The sequence below is a fragment of the Mastigoproctus giganteus genome, chromosome 4 (genome assembly GCF_048544385.1).
Source record: "Mastigoproctus giganteus isolate SK-2022 chromosome 4, ASM4854438v1, whole genome shotgun sequence".
In the NCBI taxonomy this organism is placed as follows: domain Eukaryota; kingdom Metazoa; phylum Arthropoda; class Arachnida; order Uropygi; family Thelyphonidae; genus Mastigoproctus; species Mastigoproctus giganteus.
In genome coordinates, this window is record NC_143578.1 from 197,390,285 (window position 1) to 197,408,264 (window position 17,980).

Here is a 17,980-nt window from a genome sequence, read left to right on the forward strand (position 1 = left end):
ATCATTGAGGTGAGTGCTGTTTTTATTAAGCCATGACTAAGTGCATACTTTCTGATATCTTTTACTTAAACAAATAAAACACATGGATAGTTTTTAGTTTCCAATATTGTATTTTTGCTACATTCATAACCTCAGTTTAATCCAAGTTCAACTTTGAAACATTTTCAATGTGTCTGCAGAAATATCTTTAATAAATTCTAAGAGAATTATAAAAATTTGTAGTACAAAAATAACAAATAACCAAAAATAATCAAAATTTATGTATCCATATTTTATTTTTACATATGTAGTACATTGCTGTATGTAACTGTGAGCTCTACAGTATATATACACAGGTATGTATTATAAAAAAAAAAAAATTCAAAGTGCCACTGCAATGAAAATTTCAGTGTCAGCAACTGACACTGCAATGAAATTCCGAGGGTTGAGCCTGGTGGCAAAAATGGCAGTGAAGTCATATATACACATAAGATGAGTATATTTATTCAAGTCCATTATTAAACTTTTGATGATATTTTTAAATTATGTCCAGCCTTTTGCTGCAACTGGTAGGCTTTTGGATGAATTTGGAATCCATATAATCTGAAAAATGAAAATAAGAAAAATTTTCATCAGAAAGACTTAAATTTGCATAATAGCATGGATATACAAAAACTCTTAGCAGCTGCTTGAATCTGGGTTTTAAATGCGAGTAAAACAGTTTAGCCAATTTAGCATTAACTGCTATTTAATACAAATAATACATCAAAATAATTACCTTTATTAACCTTATGCTGCTAGTATGACATCTGACAGATGCCAGATCTGTACATTTTTCTGTTGTTTTTTTAAGTTTGTAAATGAAATCAAATACTACCATGTGTCTTTGCCTACCAATATTCTCTAAGTAATGATATAGTAATTTCTGCTTTCATTTCAATATACTAAGAATTATGAGACATTAATTTTTTGTTTGGCATTTAACAGATGCCAGCGACAGGTGTCGTATCTTGTCATAGAGCTATGGTTTCGACAGCTAAACACAAACAACTGTTAAAAGCACTGCCATTCACGTTGCTTCTATGTTTCAACCCAGAGAATGAGTGACATTGAAAATTCTAAAAAATATGATAAAAACTTTCTTTATTATTATTATTATTAGACTCAGTTTATTTTCATTTGATATTTTAACCGAATTTCATAAATCATAAGTAATTATATTAAGCAAATAATAATAAACAGTAATTATAATAATAAATTCAGGGTGCAGTAGCAGAAGGTCAACAATGTATAATGTTAAGAAACCTCTGCTAGGAGGTTTAATGTTAAGAAACCTCTGCTGAAACATACATAACTAAACACAATGAAGTGGATACTGAGTTTAAACTGAATAGAATTCAATTTAAACTCAGGCATGCAGAAAAAGGTGTACTTAGGGTATTAAATTAATTATGATTCTAATTATATGATACATATATCAAACAAAGGCATCCTCAAAATATCAATATTAGTATTAGTGGCAGATGATGAAGGAAAGCAAGCTTATACAGCATCAGCCAAAGAATCCTTTGATTTAAGCTATCCATCTCCTCCAACAGTTTGTCTAAGTTCTTCCTTAAATTTATTCAAGCTATCCATTTCCACAACATCAGATGGAAGTTTCTTCTAGCAATCAACCATTGTTGGCAAAAGGCAAACTTCTGCACATCCATTCTGCAACCATCCTTCATCAATTTAAATTTATGCCCTGTCATCTGCATTGTCTGAGCAAGAGGAAGAATCCCATCAGCACTGAACTTGCTCAATCCATTCAAAGCCTTAAACACCTCAATCAGATCACCTCGCAGGTGCCTAGTCTCCATACACTGGAATCTGCAGAACTGAAGCCTTTCCTGGTAAAAGCATCCCTTGTCTATAAACTATTAATTATTAATTTATAATAAAACAAATGTGATTTTATAACACCTGTATCACACAGTACATATTTAACTCCAGGGGCTCACATCTGGTGAGTATGGGCTTGGCACATCCAGGGCCCTGAGCTGGATATCATCATTCTTCTCTTTCTTGGTGATTCTCTTTTAATTCTTATTCTCTCTCTCTCTCAGGGTAATTAATTTTTTTTTTTGGCTGATGCAGCATAAGCCTCAGGCTTCCTTGCACCATATGCTAGTAATAATAATAATAATAATAATAATAATAATAATAATAATAAAATAATAATAATAACATAATTCTACTGCCACTGTTCTGAATCAATATACAAACACTATATATGCTTAGTATACTTGTGTGTAATTCTATTGGAGTATAATTAAACAGTGGTGTTTTTATTAAGTCGATAAACTAAACTTATAACATTACAAACATGACTTTTGTAATATAACTGTATAATATTACATAATGTAAGTTAAAACAGCAAAATACATAGCCATAACTTGGGAATAGTCTACTATTACAGGAATTTACTGACTTACGTAAGGGTTGCATTTCGCAGAACGCTATGCATTGGAATTTCCCCCATAATTGTGCAGCACTCGCAACTGTGCTTGCTGAATTGATTGAATCCAAAAAGAAATGTTCGACGAACATGTAAATCGAATTATTTATTGTATTTATTCAATTTTTATCTCATGTGCAGGAAAAATTACAAAAGCGTGAATTTAAAAATATTTCAAAATTATAAAATTACAAAAAAGGAGAGGAGACAGGCATAATGTCAGTAAGTTTTATCTCTCGAGCATCATTGCCAGAATTGATGTCTTCAGCTGATAAGTACACCGCTGTGGGCTTAAGGGCTGTGGAGATTTAGAAAGGGTCGGCCGCTCAACCTTACGAAAGAACATATTAATGGATGACCGGTGGCTTTTTTCTTTTCATCATAGATTTCTTAATAAAGAAATCTATGATGAAAAGAAAAAAAGCATAACACCTGATGTTGAGAAAAGGGTGTTAGAAAGAATAGAACAAAATCCAGGAATTTTGACAAGGAGGGTTGCTCTGCAAGAGTGTGTACTGAGTCATAGCAGTGTGTGGCGAATTTTACATAGCCAATTACTGTACCCCTACCATATCTAGTGTGGACAAGGTCTCAGTAATACAGACTACCCTCCCAGAGTGCTCCCATAGTCAGTAGCAGATCTTAACAGAAAATGTGCATTATCTCCAAAACGGTTCATTTGTGGCCCGATGTTCACTGGGACTTTTTTGCTTATTTTAGTTTGTACATTTCACCTTTAAATTACTGACCATCATTTTTGAAACACCCCATATAATTATGCTTTCTTTATAGTTTACTATGCAGAGTAATAATATGTCACTATGTAAACTCTTAAAAGAAAGAATAGAAATAACTGAATTAAAAAGTATAGCAATCCTTAATGTTTCATTCTTTCATGTTGAAAGATGACTAAAAAATGGAGTGGACTTATATGCCAGAGTTCTGGCAAGGATGAAGGTGCAACAGTTATGTCTCTTTTTATAGAGGATTCCTTTATTTTCACTGAAAATCCCAGTAGTTGCCTTGTAAGGAGAAATAAGAGTCGCCAATCCTCTCTTAGATTTTAGACTACATTCCATCAATGTTCATTTCAAAATCCTTATTAGCAGACCCTTAAACATGTCCAAAATCTCCATTAGTGTCACTCAGTGATAGGTGAGATTTTTGAAACATAATAAGCCCGATGTAGCCAAGTGGTCATGAGCAAGAGTGCCGTAGCACGCTCCCTTTGAGTGGACTAGGGTTTCAAGCCTGTGACTGCTAAATACGATTAATGTTTGTATTTATGATTTTTTTGTGAACTCCACTGACCTGGTAGTCATGCCGAAGTATAAACAAGGGTTTAGGCCTCACGTAGTTGAATGCTCAAGAGTGAGAGTGCAGTAGTACAGGCTCTTTGAGTGGACTGGGGTTCAAGCTTGTGGCTGTTAGATAAGATTAACGTTTGTATTGATGATTTATTGTAAACTCTACTGAACTGGTGATTGTGCTGAAGTATAAACAAGAACAAAATTCTCTTCTTCTTTGCTGCTTTCACCTCACTTTTTTTTTTTTTATGATCATTGAAACCCTCTCATCATCAAACTCACAATTCTCCACAGTTCTTCTACTGGCTAGATGTCTTCCGGGATTAATATTGTCTTATTAGTGCAAAAAAGCCATAAGTTTTTACTTTGCTAAACAAAAATATATAAAAATAAACAATGAAAATAAATATATAAAAAACAAAAACAAAAATAAACAACCTATGTGTTTCCATCCTTACACAGCTGGTCTTTGAATTTCCCCAAGCTGTTAGCCTAAATTACTCACAGAGGTAATTTATTCCAGTAATTAACAACTTGCTGGTTAAAAGAAAACTTACAACAATCCAGTCTAAATCATTTTCCTGCAATTTGAATTTAATGCCTTAGTTCTGGAATTATTTATAACAGTGAAAATTTTACCATTATACATTTTACTATCCTCTTTCAGAGCTCTGTAGTCCACATAAACATATGAATGCCCTATTGCTGACTTCACCAAGTGGGTTGCTTTTCTTTGGACCCTTTCAAGCTTAATGTGTTTTTTTTTTTTTTATGTAGTCTTCATTCTTAGACAAGGTAGAACACATGGATTACCACGTCTAGGTATGGTGACTGCATATTCCATCATATAATTGCCTAATGAACTCCCTGTATCTAAAAACAAATATTCAATAAATCATTGATATTGAACCCTACAGGCCTTCCTTATCATCTGAGAGAACTGCTAATGGCAGTTCTCTCAGATGATAAGGAAGGCTTGTAGATGTCTTCCAGGATTAATAGAGAACTTCATGTCTGATCATATTGTAACTCGCAAATTTCTTTCTTCTCCTTTGTTTTTAATTCAAGCCTACTAAGTATATATGTTATTTTGCTGTTGTTGTTGTTCACCAATGCTAGGAATTTGGTAAATAAATTTGATGAATTTGAGGTATTGCTCAAAAAATCAAAGGCAGATATTGTTGGGATATCAGAGAATATCAGGAATTTGGGGAGTCCAATGTGTACAAAAAAGATAGAAGGATAGGAAGGGAGGAGGGGTTATGCTATTAGTTAAGAAACACATAAAATCCAAGGAAGTGAAGCCAGTCGACATCGCTGGACAGTGCAGTGTCAAGTCAGTTTGGTGTGACATAAGCATTGGGAGATCAAAATTGAGAGTAGGAGTGTGCTATAGGCCTAATGACTCTGATTAGTATAATAAGAAACTGTACAGGGAAATAGAGTGGACCAGTAAATCAGAGAGTCTTATAATGGGGGATTTTAATTTCCCAGATATTGACTGGAATATGTGGGTTGGTCACTCACACACTACTAAGGCTTTTGTGGATTTATTGGATGATGTTTTCTACATTAGCATGTTCGGGAGGCAACTAGAGGGAGTAATACTCTTGATTTGATTATTAGTAGTGATTCTTCATGCATTAAGAATCTGCTGATAAAGGAACCACTAGGTGGCAGTGATCACAGTGTGCTGAAGTGGGATTTACTCAAAGAGGTAAATACCATCAAGGGTAAAGGGAAGGGTTTTTGCTTTCATAAAGGTGATTACGGTGGTCTGAGACAGTATTTAAATTCTATACGGTGGAACCAACTAATGATGTTACCAACAACAAATTCAAAATGGGAAGCATTCAAAGAATTAATCTTGGAAGCTACTAGGCTTTTCGTACCAACAAAGAAATATTGTTCAAGATTTAGGCCTAAATGGATGTCAGATGAACTAATTAGACATGTGACAGAGAAGAAAAATGCATGGGATTATAAATTAACATGTGACACAGAAACCTATGATAGATATAAGCTGGTCTGTAATCAAGTTACACAGGAGGTTAGGCAGGCGAAGGCAGATTATGACAAATCTTTGGCAAAGGATGCAAAGAAAAACAGCAAAGAGTTCTTTCTTATGTAAACTCTAGAAGGAAGGGGATGAATGAATCAGATTGGTCCACTTGATATCGATGGTTCAACTGTTGATGATCCTGCTCAGGTAGCTAACAAACTAAATGAATATTTTGCATCGACATTCACACATGAGGCGATATTCAGAGAGGGGAATGCCAGAGGTGAGTTAAACTCTTGCAATGAGCTGGATGATTTTGTAATAACTGAGAGTAAAGTGGAGGAGAAATTTTTGAAGAAAAAATAAGAAAGGCACCCGGGGTGGACAGAATCTATCCAGTTATATTAAAGGAGGCAGCAAAGGAAGTAAGCAAACCCTTAGCCATAATTATGAGAGCTTCCTTGGACTCAGGGGAGGTACCCACTGACTGGAGATATGCAAATGTGACCCCAATTCACAAAGGAGGATCAAAGGCTGACACAAGTAATTATAGACCTGTGAGTTTAACTTCTGTTCCAGGAAAATTAATGGAGCCACTGGTTAAAGAAGCACTGCAGGATAATCTAGACAAGACTTCAATTATAGCTCAAACACAGCATGGTTTTGTTAAAGGGAAGTCATGCCTGACCAATTTGATTGGTTACTATGATGCAGTCACAAAAGAACTGGATGCAGGGAATAACTTTGATATTATATATTTGGATCTTAGAAAGGCTTTTGATACTGTTGCACATGGAAGACTGCTGCACAAATTGGAGCAGTATGGCATTGGAGGCAAATTGCTACTATGGATAAAGGGATGGTTGAGGGGAGAAGACAGAGTGGTAATTAATGGACACTGCTCATCATGGACTAATGTTATTAGTGGAGCCCCTCAGGGTTCAGTGTTGGGTCCATTATTGTTTTCTGTATTTATAAATGATATTGATGATGGTATATCAAGCTTAATGTTCAAGTTTGCAAACGATACAAAGGTTGGCAGGGTTGTTAGGGACACTACTGATGCTCTGCTGCTGCAACAGGATCTGGAAAGGTTGAGCAGATGGGCTGAGAGGTGACAAATGAAGTTTAACATTGACAAATGTAAAGTACTACATATAGGAAACAGCAACCCCAGAGCAACGTATCAACTCTGTGGTACTACACTGACAGTGGTAGAGAATGAAAAGGACCTGGGAGTAATTGTGCAGGAGCAGATATGAAGTTCTCTGAGCAGTGCAGAGGGGTTGCAAGAGTAGTTCATGGTGTCTTGACAATGATATACAGGAATTTTTCTAGCAGGGATAAGGAGGTGATTATTCCCTTGTATAAGGCAATGGTCAGGCCACACCTTGAGTACTGTATACAGGTCTGGAGGCCTCATTTCAAAAAGGATGTAGAGCTGCTGGAACAAGCACAGAGAAGGGCAAACAAGATTAGTGAATGGAACAAAGGGTTGCTCTTACAAAGAAAGGCTTAAGTTTTGCAAATTTCAGTGTCTGGAGACTAGGCTCTGGCGAGGTGATCTGATAGAGGTGTATAAAGGCTTGAATGGTTTGATCATGCTCAATGCTGATGGGATTCTTCCTCTTGCTCAGAATAATCACCCGAGAGGACATAAATTCAAATCGAGGAAAGACAGATGTAGGATAGATGTGCGGAAGTTTGCCTTTAGCCAGCAGGTAGTTGATTGGTGGAACAGACTTTCATCTCTCGTTGTGGAAGTTGATAGCCTAAATAAATTTAAGGCTGAGCTGGACAGGTATTTCGAACGAACAGAGGGGTGAAATGGAATTGTTTTTTTTTTTTTTTTTTGTCTGATGCTGCATAAGCTTGCTTTCTTGCATCATATGCCTCTACTAATGCTAATGTGTCAGAATTGCATTTTGTTGTATTAAAATGTAGCTGCTACTTTTCTGACCATCATTGAAGCCTATCCAGGTCATTCTGATGGAGTGCTGCTTTGTGCTGATCATTAACCATGCTCTCAGTTTTCACATCTACTGAACAAATTTTGACATCACATCCTCTATCCCTTCACTGATGATCTTTATGAAAATTAGAACGTGCAGTAGCCCCAGAATTGATCTTTGGTGGACCCCCACTTGTACCAGTGAATCAATCTGAAGAATAACCATTAATCGCAGGCTGCTGTCTTACAACCATCTTACAGTTTAATCCATGATCCCAACATATTCCAGCTTAAAGAGTAACTTTCATGAGAGATTGGATAAAATACTTTGCTAAAATTGAAACAATGCTGAAATTATTTACTGCATCCAGCTTGTCAGTAGCCACATCAAAATAACTGAACCGGTTAGTCAAACATGATTTTCCCTTAACAAGCCATGTTGCGCATTCTTCAATTCCATTTCTATCTAAATATCCCTGTATTGTACTCTTTATCACTGACCCCATGATTTTCCCTACCACTGAAGTCATAACGAGTAGTTATCCCCCTTCAATCTCAGACCTGCTTTTATGTATTGGTGATACAGTGGCATTTCTCCAATGTAGAACAATCTCTTCCTCGTTCAATGATGTGCTCATAATTAATTTGAATGGTTCAGTGCATTCTCTCAGCACCTCCTGCAAAATTACTAGGTATCATCTGCAGGATCCTTACTTGCCTCTAGGCATGAAAGTTTTTGGAATAAACAATCATCTGTAAATTCAATATTGCTAATTTTACTGCTCAGCCTCGCTCATTATGAATGGTCTGTAAAGGTCGGTGCAAATTACCTTCACTTTACCAGCAACATCAGCCGGATTAAGTAAAACTTTTCCATACTCATTAAGCAAGCATCTGATGCAATTAATTTTACTCTTCTTTGTATTGGCGCCTCCGTAGCCAGGTGGGAAGGAGCAGCATGCGTAGTACATGATTAGACCGGGGTTCGAGCCCGTCACGACCAAATACGGAGGATGCAGAAAGGTCAGGGAATGACCACTGCATATCCTGGAGCAATATGGCCTTAGTTGCTAATGCTCCTAAAAACCAAATAACAAACGAACAATCTTTTTTGTATTCATATAAATGAAAAATTCCTTGTTCCTGGTATTTGCTCTCTTAGTGATTTCTGATACTCAGCATTCACCAACCCACTCTTTTCTGTGGTACTATTAATTTGTAGCCCTCAGAGGGATTAGTATTTTTCATCGCTCTGGATCTGTCCTTTGCTATCATTTTCTGCTGTATTAATCATCTCAGGATACTATATATTCTTAAACAGTATATATACATTCATTGCTTCTGTAATTATTCTTTTAAAGATAATCCGTAATTCTAATGTATCAACCCTCCTTCTGCTATTTGCCCAGTTCATAATGGTCATGTAACATCTTAAACTGTCAGTCCCCTTTCCTGAAATTAAATCATACATCTTTACCATTAATAACTGTGACCTCTTCCTTCAGCTTCAAATTAACACTGTGTGATCACTTCCTGCTAATGGTTCCTATACTGTGAGCTCTATGATGTCAAAAGGTTTTTGGGTAATGATCAGGTCAAAAATACTCTTAACCATAATATTTTCTCTAACACGCTGATGCAAATAATAATCTAGTTTATAAATAGAATAAATAGCAAAGAACAAATTGTACTCACCTCAAATAATCCACTTAGTTGTATGGTGTTTAAGGCAAAGTTATGGAAATTCAATTAAGTTGCATAGAAATGGAATTTAAAATAAATAGATTTATTATTAGTTCTTCATTGTTTCAACAATTTATATAGGACAACCAGGGGATGAAGTGGTGCACTTTTCCCTTTGGTCAAATTTTAATTACAGGTTTTTAATAATCTCTACTCAATTTATTTTTAAATTCCTTTTCTATGCAACTTAATTGAATTTCCATAACTTTGCCTTAAACACCATACAACTAAGTGGACCATTTGATGTGAGTACCGTCAGTTAAGCTTTGCTATTATTCTCTTTAAGTCAAATTTCAAAATAATGGTACATTAAGAAGCTCTATTAATTAACTAAGTAATCTAGTTTATTTAAAAATTTTGTCCCCAAAGTGAGTTTCCCCCCACTTGCTCCAATTAATACAAGTACAGTAAACCCCCGCTATTCGCGGGGGTTATGTTCCTCAGAAGTGTCGCCTAAATAAGTTTAAGGCTCAGCTGGACAGGTATTTCGAACGAACAGAGGGGTGAAGTGGTTATTTTTTATTTATTTATTTTACTTTATTTTTATTTTTTTTTTTTGGCTGATGCTGCATAAGCTTGCTTTCTTGCATCAAATGCCTCTACTAATGCTAATGCTAAGAATACTGAAAACGCGAATACTGAGTTATGGCTCCCATAGTAATAAAGGGGTTCCGTTCCAAAATATGAAATATATAAGAAAAACTAGTCTAAAATTTTGTCTACGTAAGTATTATATGTACCTTCATAATATGACTATGTACATAAACAGTACATAGTGAAATGCAAGCATATGGCATCGAAATGAAAATAAGAAACAATTTAATATTAAATTTAATATTTATTAGAAATTTCAAACCAGCGCCTTTGCTAGCAAAAAACCTTATCCCGCCAGTGCTATCACCAGTTTCGCTGAAGTGTTGATAAAGGAGTTTTGCCTTTTCACGAATGATGAGGGAACTTAACGGAATTTTAACATTAGCATTAGCATTAGTAGAGGCATTTGATGCAAGAAAGCAAGCTTATGCAGCATCAGCCAAAAAAAAAAAAAAAAAACCCACTTCCACTTCACCCCTCTGTTCGTTCAAAATACCTGTCCAGCTGAGCCTTAAACTTATTTAGGCTATCAACCTCCACCACAAGGGATGGCAGTCTGTTCCACCAACCAACCACCCGCTGGCTAAAGGCAAATTTCCGCACGTCTATCCTACATCTGTCTTTCCTCAATTTGAATTTATGCCCTCTCAGGTGATTTTTCTGAGCTAGAGGAAGAATCCCATCAGCATTGAGCATGCTTAAACCATTCAAGGCTTTATACACCTCTATCAGATCACCTCGCTGGTGCCTAGTCTCCAGACACTGTAATTTGCAAAACTTAAGCCTTTCTTCGTAAGAGCACCCCTTTGTTCCATTCACTAATCTTGTTGCCCTTCTCTGTACTCGTTCCAGCAGCTCTACATCCTTCTTGAAATGAGGCCTCCAGACCTGTACACAGTACTCTAGGTGTGGCCTGACCATTGCCTTATACAATGGAATAATCACCTCCTTATTTTATTTTGAGTTCAGTCTTCTATCCACAGATTTAAAGCTCTTTCCATTTTTTTCTAATTTAACATCACGAGTTACAGAGCAAATTTTTGAAGCAATTAGTGCATTTTCACAGACACTACGGCGGATTTTTTCTTCCGATTTTTTGATTGATTGTACCGTTGACTCATTGATTTTATAATGTTTTGCCACTGAAGAGACACTTTCACCATTAGAAATTTTGTCTAATAACTCAATTTTATTCGCTAATGTCATCACCTTCTTTGTGATTTTCACATTTCCCTTGTTATTCGTAGCCATATTTTTGTACGTGTAAAAAAGAACTTGTCTACAATAAAGGCACTTTCTTCTGTTAACACACTCGAAAAAGTCTGTTTTACACTGCAAAACGGTAGATTTATCACTTTTGTAAGCATATCAATTTATAAGCATATAAATTAAAAGCAAACGACCAAACCTTCCATGACAAGCGCATAACACATACTGAACAAGGATTAGTGAGAAACATCCACGATTGCGATTTTGTCACCCCTCCCCCCCCACCCACTGAACGCTGTTTTGACCGGGAAAGATAATTTTAGCCACGCCCATGTTTTTTTATTGCGGAAAATATTCACGGCGCTTTAAAATTTACATTTTTTTTAGGTTTCATTTTATATTAAATCAGCGATTGCGAATATGTGAAACCGCGAATACGGATACTGCGAATAGCGGGGGTTTACTGTAAATTGAAATCATCCATAATAACACACTAGCAAGGCTTTTATGGATTTACCGGATGATTGTTTTTTACATCAGCATGTTCGGGAGGCAACTAGAGGGGGCAATACTCTTGATCTGATTATCAGTAGTGATTCTTCTGCAGATTGCATTAAGAATTTGCAGATAAAGGAACCACTAGGTGGAAGTGATCACAGTGTGCTAAAGTGGGATTTACTCAAAGAGGTAACTACCATCAGGGGTAAAGGGAAGAGTTTTTGATTTTGTAAAGGCAACTATGGTGGTCTGAGAGAGTATTTAAATTCCATACGGTGGGACCAACTGATGATGTTACCAACAGCAAATTCAATATGGGAAGCATTCAAAGAATTTATCTTGGAAGCTACTAGGCTTTACATACCAACTAAGAAATATTGTTCAAGGTTTAGGCCAAAATGGATGTCAGATGAACTAATTAGACATATGGCAGAGAAGAAAAATGCATGGGATACATATAAATTAAGTGACATGGAAGCCTATGATAGATTTAAGCTGGTCTGTAACCAAGTCACAAAGAAGATTAGGCAGACAAACGCAGATTATGAGAAATCTTTGGCAAAGGACGCAAAGAAAAACAACGAGTTCTTTACCTATGTAAACTCTAGAAGGAAAGGGATGAATCAGATTGGTCCACTGGATACTGATGGTTCAACAGTTGAGGATCCTGCTCAGGTGGCTAACAAACTAAATGAGTATTTTGCATCTACATTCACACATGAGGAGTTATTCAGGAAGGGGAATGCCAGAGGTGACGTAAACTCTGGCAGTGAGCTAGATGATGAAGAGGTTGAAGAAATGTATACCGAAATCAAGAGTCTTCTAGATGAGCAGAAAACCGACTACACTATTATTATGGGGGACTTCAATGCTAAGGTTGGAAAAGGGCAAAACAGCACAGAAAGAGGAACTATAGGAAATTTTGGAATTGGTGAAAGAAATAAAAGAGGTGAAAGACTTGTGGAATTTGCAGCATCTCAAGGACTGTCAGTAATGAACACTTTTTTCAAGAAAAGGGTGAACAAAAAGTGGACATGGAAGAGTCCAAATGGATTAACAACTAATGAAATCTACTTCATCCTCAGTAACAGAAGATATATTGTGAATGATGTTACCGTCCTGAATAAGGTAAATGTTGGAAGTGATCACAGAATGGTAAGATGTACACTTGATATAGATGTAGGAAAGGAAAGGAAAAAACTGACTCGAGTAAATAATACAAAGGTCTTTGAAATAACAGAGGAGGAGAAAAAGTAGTATGTACTGGAACTTAAGAACAAGTTTGAGCTTCTGCAGACTGCTCAGGACCAAGATATCGACGAGGAATATTACAACTTTCGGAAAGTGATAAAGCCCAAGAAACCTATAGGGAAACAGAAATCCAAAGAAGAAAAAATTAGTCAAGAAACACTTGTCATGATGAACCAAAGACGACAAATGAAGAGCAAGAAAAACACTGACAGGGAGAAAATTGAGTATACTGAGTTATGCAAAGCCATTAGAAAGAGACTCAGAGAGGACATAAGAAGATTTAACACAAGAAAAGTAGAACAAGCATTAAGGGAAAACAAAGGATTTAAATCAGCAGCCATGAGCAGTAATACAGAAAGACAAATGATACTGAAACTGAAGAATAGCAATGGTGTACTTATAAACAGCAGAGAAGGCATAATTCAAATAGCAGAAGACTACTATAGAGAATTATACAAGGAGCGAAGGAATGATACCAGCAGTGGGGAACATGGATTGCAAAGTAGCAACACACACGACATACCCGATAGAACATGCATTGAAGAAAATGAAGAATCGGAAAGCGCCGGGGGAAGATGAAGTTACTGTAGAGTTGTTAAAATTGGGAGGAAGAGACATAACACAAAAACTGGCAAGGCTCTTCACAAAGTGCATTAGAAAAGGTGTGATGCCTAAGCAGTGGAATAATGCAATCATAGTTTTGCTGCATAAGAAAGGAGATAAATCAGAAATTGGAAATTATAGACCAATTAGCTTGTTATCCCATATCTACAAGTTGTTCACAAGGGTCATTACTAACAGATTAGAAAGAATACTTGATGAGAATCAACCGAAAGAGCAAGCTGGCTTTAGGACAGGATTCTCAACTATGGATCACCTTCACGTAATATCACAGCTAATGGAGAAAGCAAATGAATATAAAACACCATTATGCCTGGCATTTGTGGATTATGAAAAGGCATTTGACTCCATACAGCATAAGGCAATGTTTTGGGCACTGGAAAGACAAGGCATTGATACTCCATATATTATGATTTTGGAGAAAATATATGAGAGTGCTACATCCTTTACTAGACTAGACAAAGACAGTAGCAAATTTAAAATCGAGAAAGGAGTTCGCCAAGGAGACACAATATCTCCGAAGCTGTTTACGCCCTTGAGGAAGCTTTCAGAAGGTTAGACTGGTCGCAAAAAGGAGTCAATGTGAACGGAGAGTACCTAAACCATTTACGATTTGCAGATGACATTGTGGTCATAAGCCATAATCCCAAAGAATTAGAGGAAAATCTTAATCAGTTATGCACAGTTAGTAAGGATTTTGGACTAAAGATGAATATGGCTAAAACAAAAGTAATGATGAACAAGTATGCCACGGAAAGGGAAATAATGATTGAAGGAGCAGTAATTGAAAAGGTGGAGTCATACACTTATCTGGGACAAGTTATTAGCTGTAATAATGATAAATGGCTGGAAGTCAAGAGAAGAATAAATTTATTTATTCTTCTCTTGACTTCCATTTATTTATTATAAAGTTATTATAATATAATATTGCTGAAGAGCAATATCCCAGTTTGTCTGAAACGTAAAATAATGAATCAATGTATACTCCCCACCATGACTTATGGAAGTGAAACTTGGGCACTCACCAAAAGAATGGAAGAGAAGCTCAGAACTACACAGCGAAGAATGGAACGAATTATATTGGGAATCAGACTGTTAGATAAGAAGAGAAACACATGGATTAGGCAGCAAACTCAAATAAAGGACATTCTTATCAAAACTAAAGAACTAAAATGGTCTTGGGCAGGACACATAGCTCGAAGACATGATGACAGATGGACTAAGAAAATAACAGAATGGTACCCAAGAGGAGCTAGAAGAAAAACCTGGAAGATAAAGGCGGAGATGGATAGATGAAATTCATGAGTTTTTGGGTAGTAAATGGATGGCCAGTGCTCAAAACAGAAGGAACTGGAAAGTTGCTGGAGAGGCCTTCATCCTGCAGTGGATTGAAAATGGCTGATGATGATGAGTGAGCTAGATGATTTTGTAATAACTGAGAGGAAAGTGGAGGAGAAATTGTTGAAGATAAACATAAAAAAGGCACCTGGGGCGGATGGGATCTATCCAGTTATATTAAAGGAAGCAGCAAAGGAAGTAAGCAAACCCTTAGTCATAATTATGAGAGCTTCTTTGGACTCAGGGAAGGTACCCATGGACTGGAGATGTGCACATGTGACCCCAATTCATAAAGGAGGATCAAAGGGCGACAAAAGTAATTAATTATAGACGTGTTAGTTTAACTTCTGTTCCAGAAAAATTAATGGAGGCACTGGTTAAAGAAGCACTGCAGGATCATCTAGACAAGACTTCAGTTATAGCTCAGACACAGCATGGTTTTGTTAAGGGAAAGTCTTGCCTGACCAATTTGATTGGACACTATGATGTGGTCACAAAAGAACTGGATGAAGGGAATAACTTTGATATCATATATTTGGATCTTAAAGGCATTTGATACTGTTGCACAAGGAAGACTGCTGAACTTGGAGCAGTGTGGCATTGGAGGCAAATTGCTGCTATAGATAAAGGGATGGTTGAGTGTGAGATGACAGAGAGTGATAATCAATGGTTGTTTTTTTTTTTTTTTTTTTTTTTTATGAGCATTAGCAACTAAGGCCATATTGTTCCGGAGATATGCGGTGGTTATTCCCTGACCTTTCCGCATCCTCCGTATTTGGTGGTCATGGGCTCGAACCCCGGTCTAATCAAGAAGCGTGTGCTATGCACTGCCGCTTCCTGCCCACCTTGCTAAGGAAGTACCGGTAATCAATGGACACTGCTCATCGTGGACTAATGTTTTTAGTGGAGTCCCTAATAACAGGAGCTAGAAAAGTTGAGCAGATGGGCTGAGAGGTGGCAAATGAAGTTTAACATTGAAAAATGTAAAGTACTACATATGGGAAGCAGCAACCCCAGAGTAACATATCAACTCTGTGGCACTACGCTGACAGTGGTAGAGAACTAAAAGGACCTGGGAGTAATTGTGCAGGCAGATATGAAGTTTTCTGTGTAGTGCAGACGAAGAAAAGCTTAAGTTTTGCAAATTAGAGTGTCTGGAGACTAGGCACTTGCAATGTGATCTGATTGAGGTGTATAAAGCCTTGAATGGTTTGAGCATGCTCAATGCTGATGGGATTCTTCCTCTTGCTCAGAATAATTCCCTGAGAGGGCATAAATTCAAATTGCGGAATGACAGATAAGATAGATGTGCGGAAGTTTGCCTTTAGCAAGCGGGTAGTTGGTTGGTGGAACAGACTTCCATTCTTTATTGTGGAAGTTGATAGCCTAAATAAATTTAAGGTTGAGCTGTACAGGTATTTGGAAAGAACAGAGGGGTGAAATGGGAGCTTTTTTTTTTTTTTTTTTGGCTAATTCTGCATAATCTTGCTTTCTTGCATCATATGCTTCTACTAATGCTAATGCTAATAATCATCCACATTTGGCTTGTGCAGGCAAAGTTTTTATGGCTCCGGCTAATTGAGAAGTTTTCTTAAATTTTTCCTGTTTTATTGATTAAATTAGCATATTAATTTATTTTCTAGAAGTAGCTTTATATTCCTAGTTACGATACTTAGTAACTAGGAATATATTCCTAGTTACGACTCTCTTTAAAAGCTGTGAATTACAGGCTCCGAAAAAGCGATAAGTGTTTGCCTTTTTATTTACATAATTGTTATTTTATATTGTACTTTATACGTAGTCTTATAGTTATAGTTATGCTGGTTATTTTTATGTAATTTAGATAAAGAGATTTTGTGGATTACTACTTAATATTCGTAAAACCGTTATTTCGTTCGAATCTTGAATCCATTGTTTTTGTATATAGTGATAGGGAATTCAAATTTTTAAATGAGGTAACTAGGTAGCTCTAACGTATAATTATATAGCGTAATACGCTTCACTGTTTCTATTAGATAGCGTAGTATTGACATTTAGTTAATTTAATTTATCGATCTTATTAATTTAAAATATCATGCCCCAAACTAGAGCAGCAAAGCAACGGGCACAAAGTGGCAGGTGTGCTGTGACTCGGGGTAGAACTGAGGAGGGCAATTCTCCAATGCATCGCAGCCTAAAAAAATGTGCAACATGTGAAATGTTTGCCGAACTCTCTGGAATGGAACATGGTATTGCCATGGGGGATGTCTTTGTGTGTGCGCGATGTAAGGAGTGTAAGGAAATCAGGTGACAACTCAGCGTTGTTATGGGCCTATATGAGAGCTTGAAGGACAAGGTGCATGCCCTCAAAGGATCTAAATTGAGGGGCCCATCAAGCTCTCAGCTGCCCACATCAATGTCAGAGCTTGCACTTGGTCATCACGCAACACAGCAGCAACCCCCAAGGCAGAATGCGCTGGTCTCACAGGAACTAGTAGTTGTTGGTGACTCTATTGTCAGGGAAACAAGGAACATGCTTTGTAAAAAGGATAGGTGGAACAGGACCAGGGTATGTCTGCCAGGGGCAAAGGTTGATGACGTTGTAGAGCGGATATCATCTTTTAAGGGCACAAAAGGTGATATAGTTGTACACGTTGGCACTAATGATATTAAGAGTAGGAGACCGGCAGAATTACTTAACAAGTACAGGTCACTGTTGAAATAAAGCCGGGAATTAGGGTTGAATTTGAAAGTGTCTGCAATTCTGCCCAGACACGATAGGAGGGAGTATATGATGAGAGCCTTGTCGATCAATTCGGCCCTGGAAAGATTGTGCAAGGCTCAAGGGGTAGAATTTTTTTCAGCCTGGACTGTACTTGTTAACAGGAGAGACTGCTTCTACAGGGATGGGATACACTTAAATAGAAAGGGTGCAAGAATATTTGCTGATGCTATCGAGGCAGTGTTAGGTGGGTCGGAAAACTGCTAGCTTGGGGGGAGACAAAGAC

General features: G+C 36.9%; 1 protein-coding gene across 2 annotated transcripts in view; it reads right to left on the reverse strand.

Annotated features, from left to right (window-relative positions):
- Positions 1 to 380: 380 nt before the first annotated feature.
- The window catches only part of LOC150087311 (casein kinase II subunit beta-like), a 98,984-nt gene continuing 81,384 nt past the window's right edge, over positions 381 to 17,980 (reverse strand). The window contains exon 7 of one of the 2 annotated variants that reach the window (XM_090371979.1): positions 381 to 582. In XM_090371979.1, coding sequence (XP_090228105.1) covers positions 498 to 582 — 85 coding nt within the window. In that variant the 3' untranslated portion in view covers positions 381 to 497. The remainder of the gene's footprint in view (positions 583 to 17,980) is intronic. The other variant, XM_090371980.1, reaches the window with a different exon arrangement.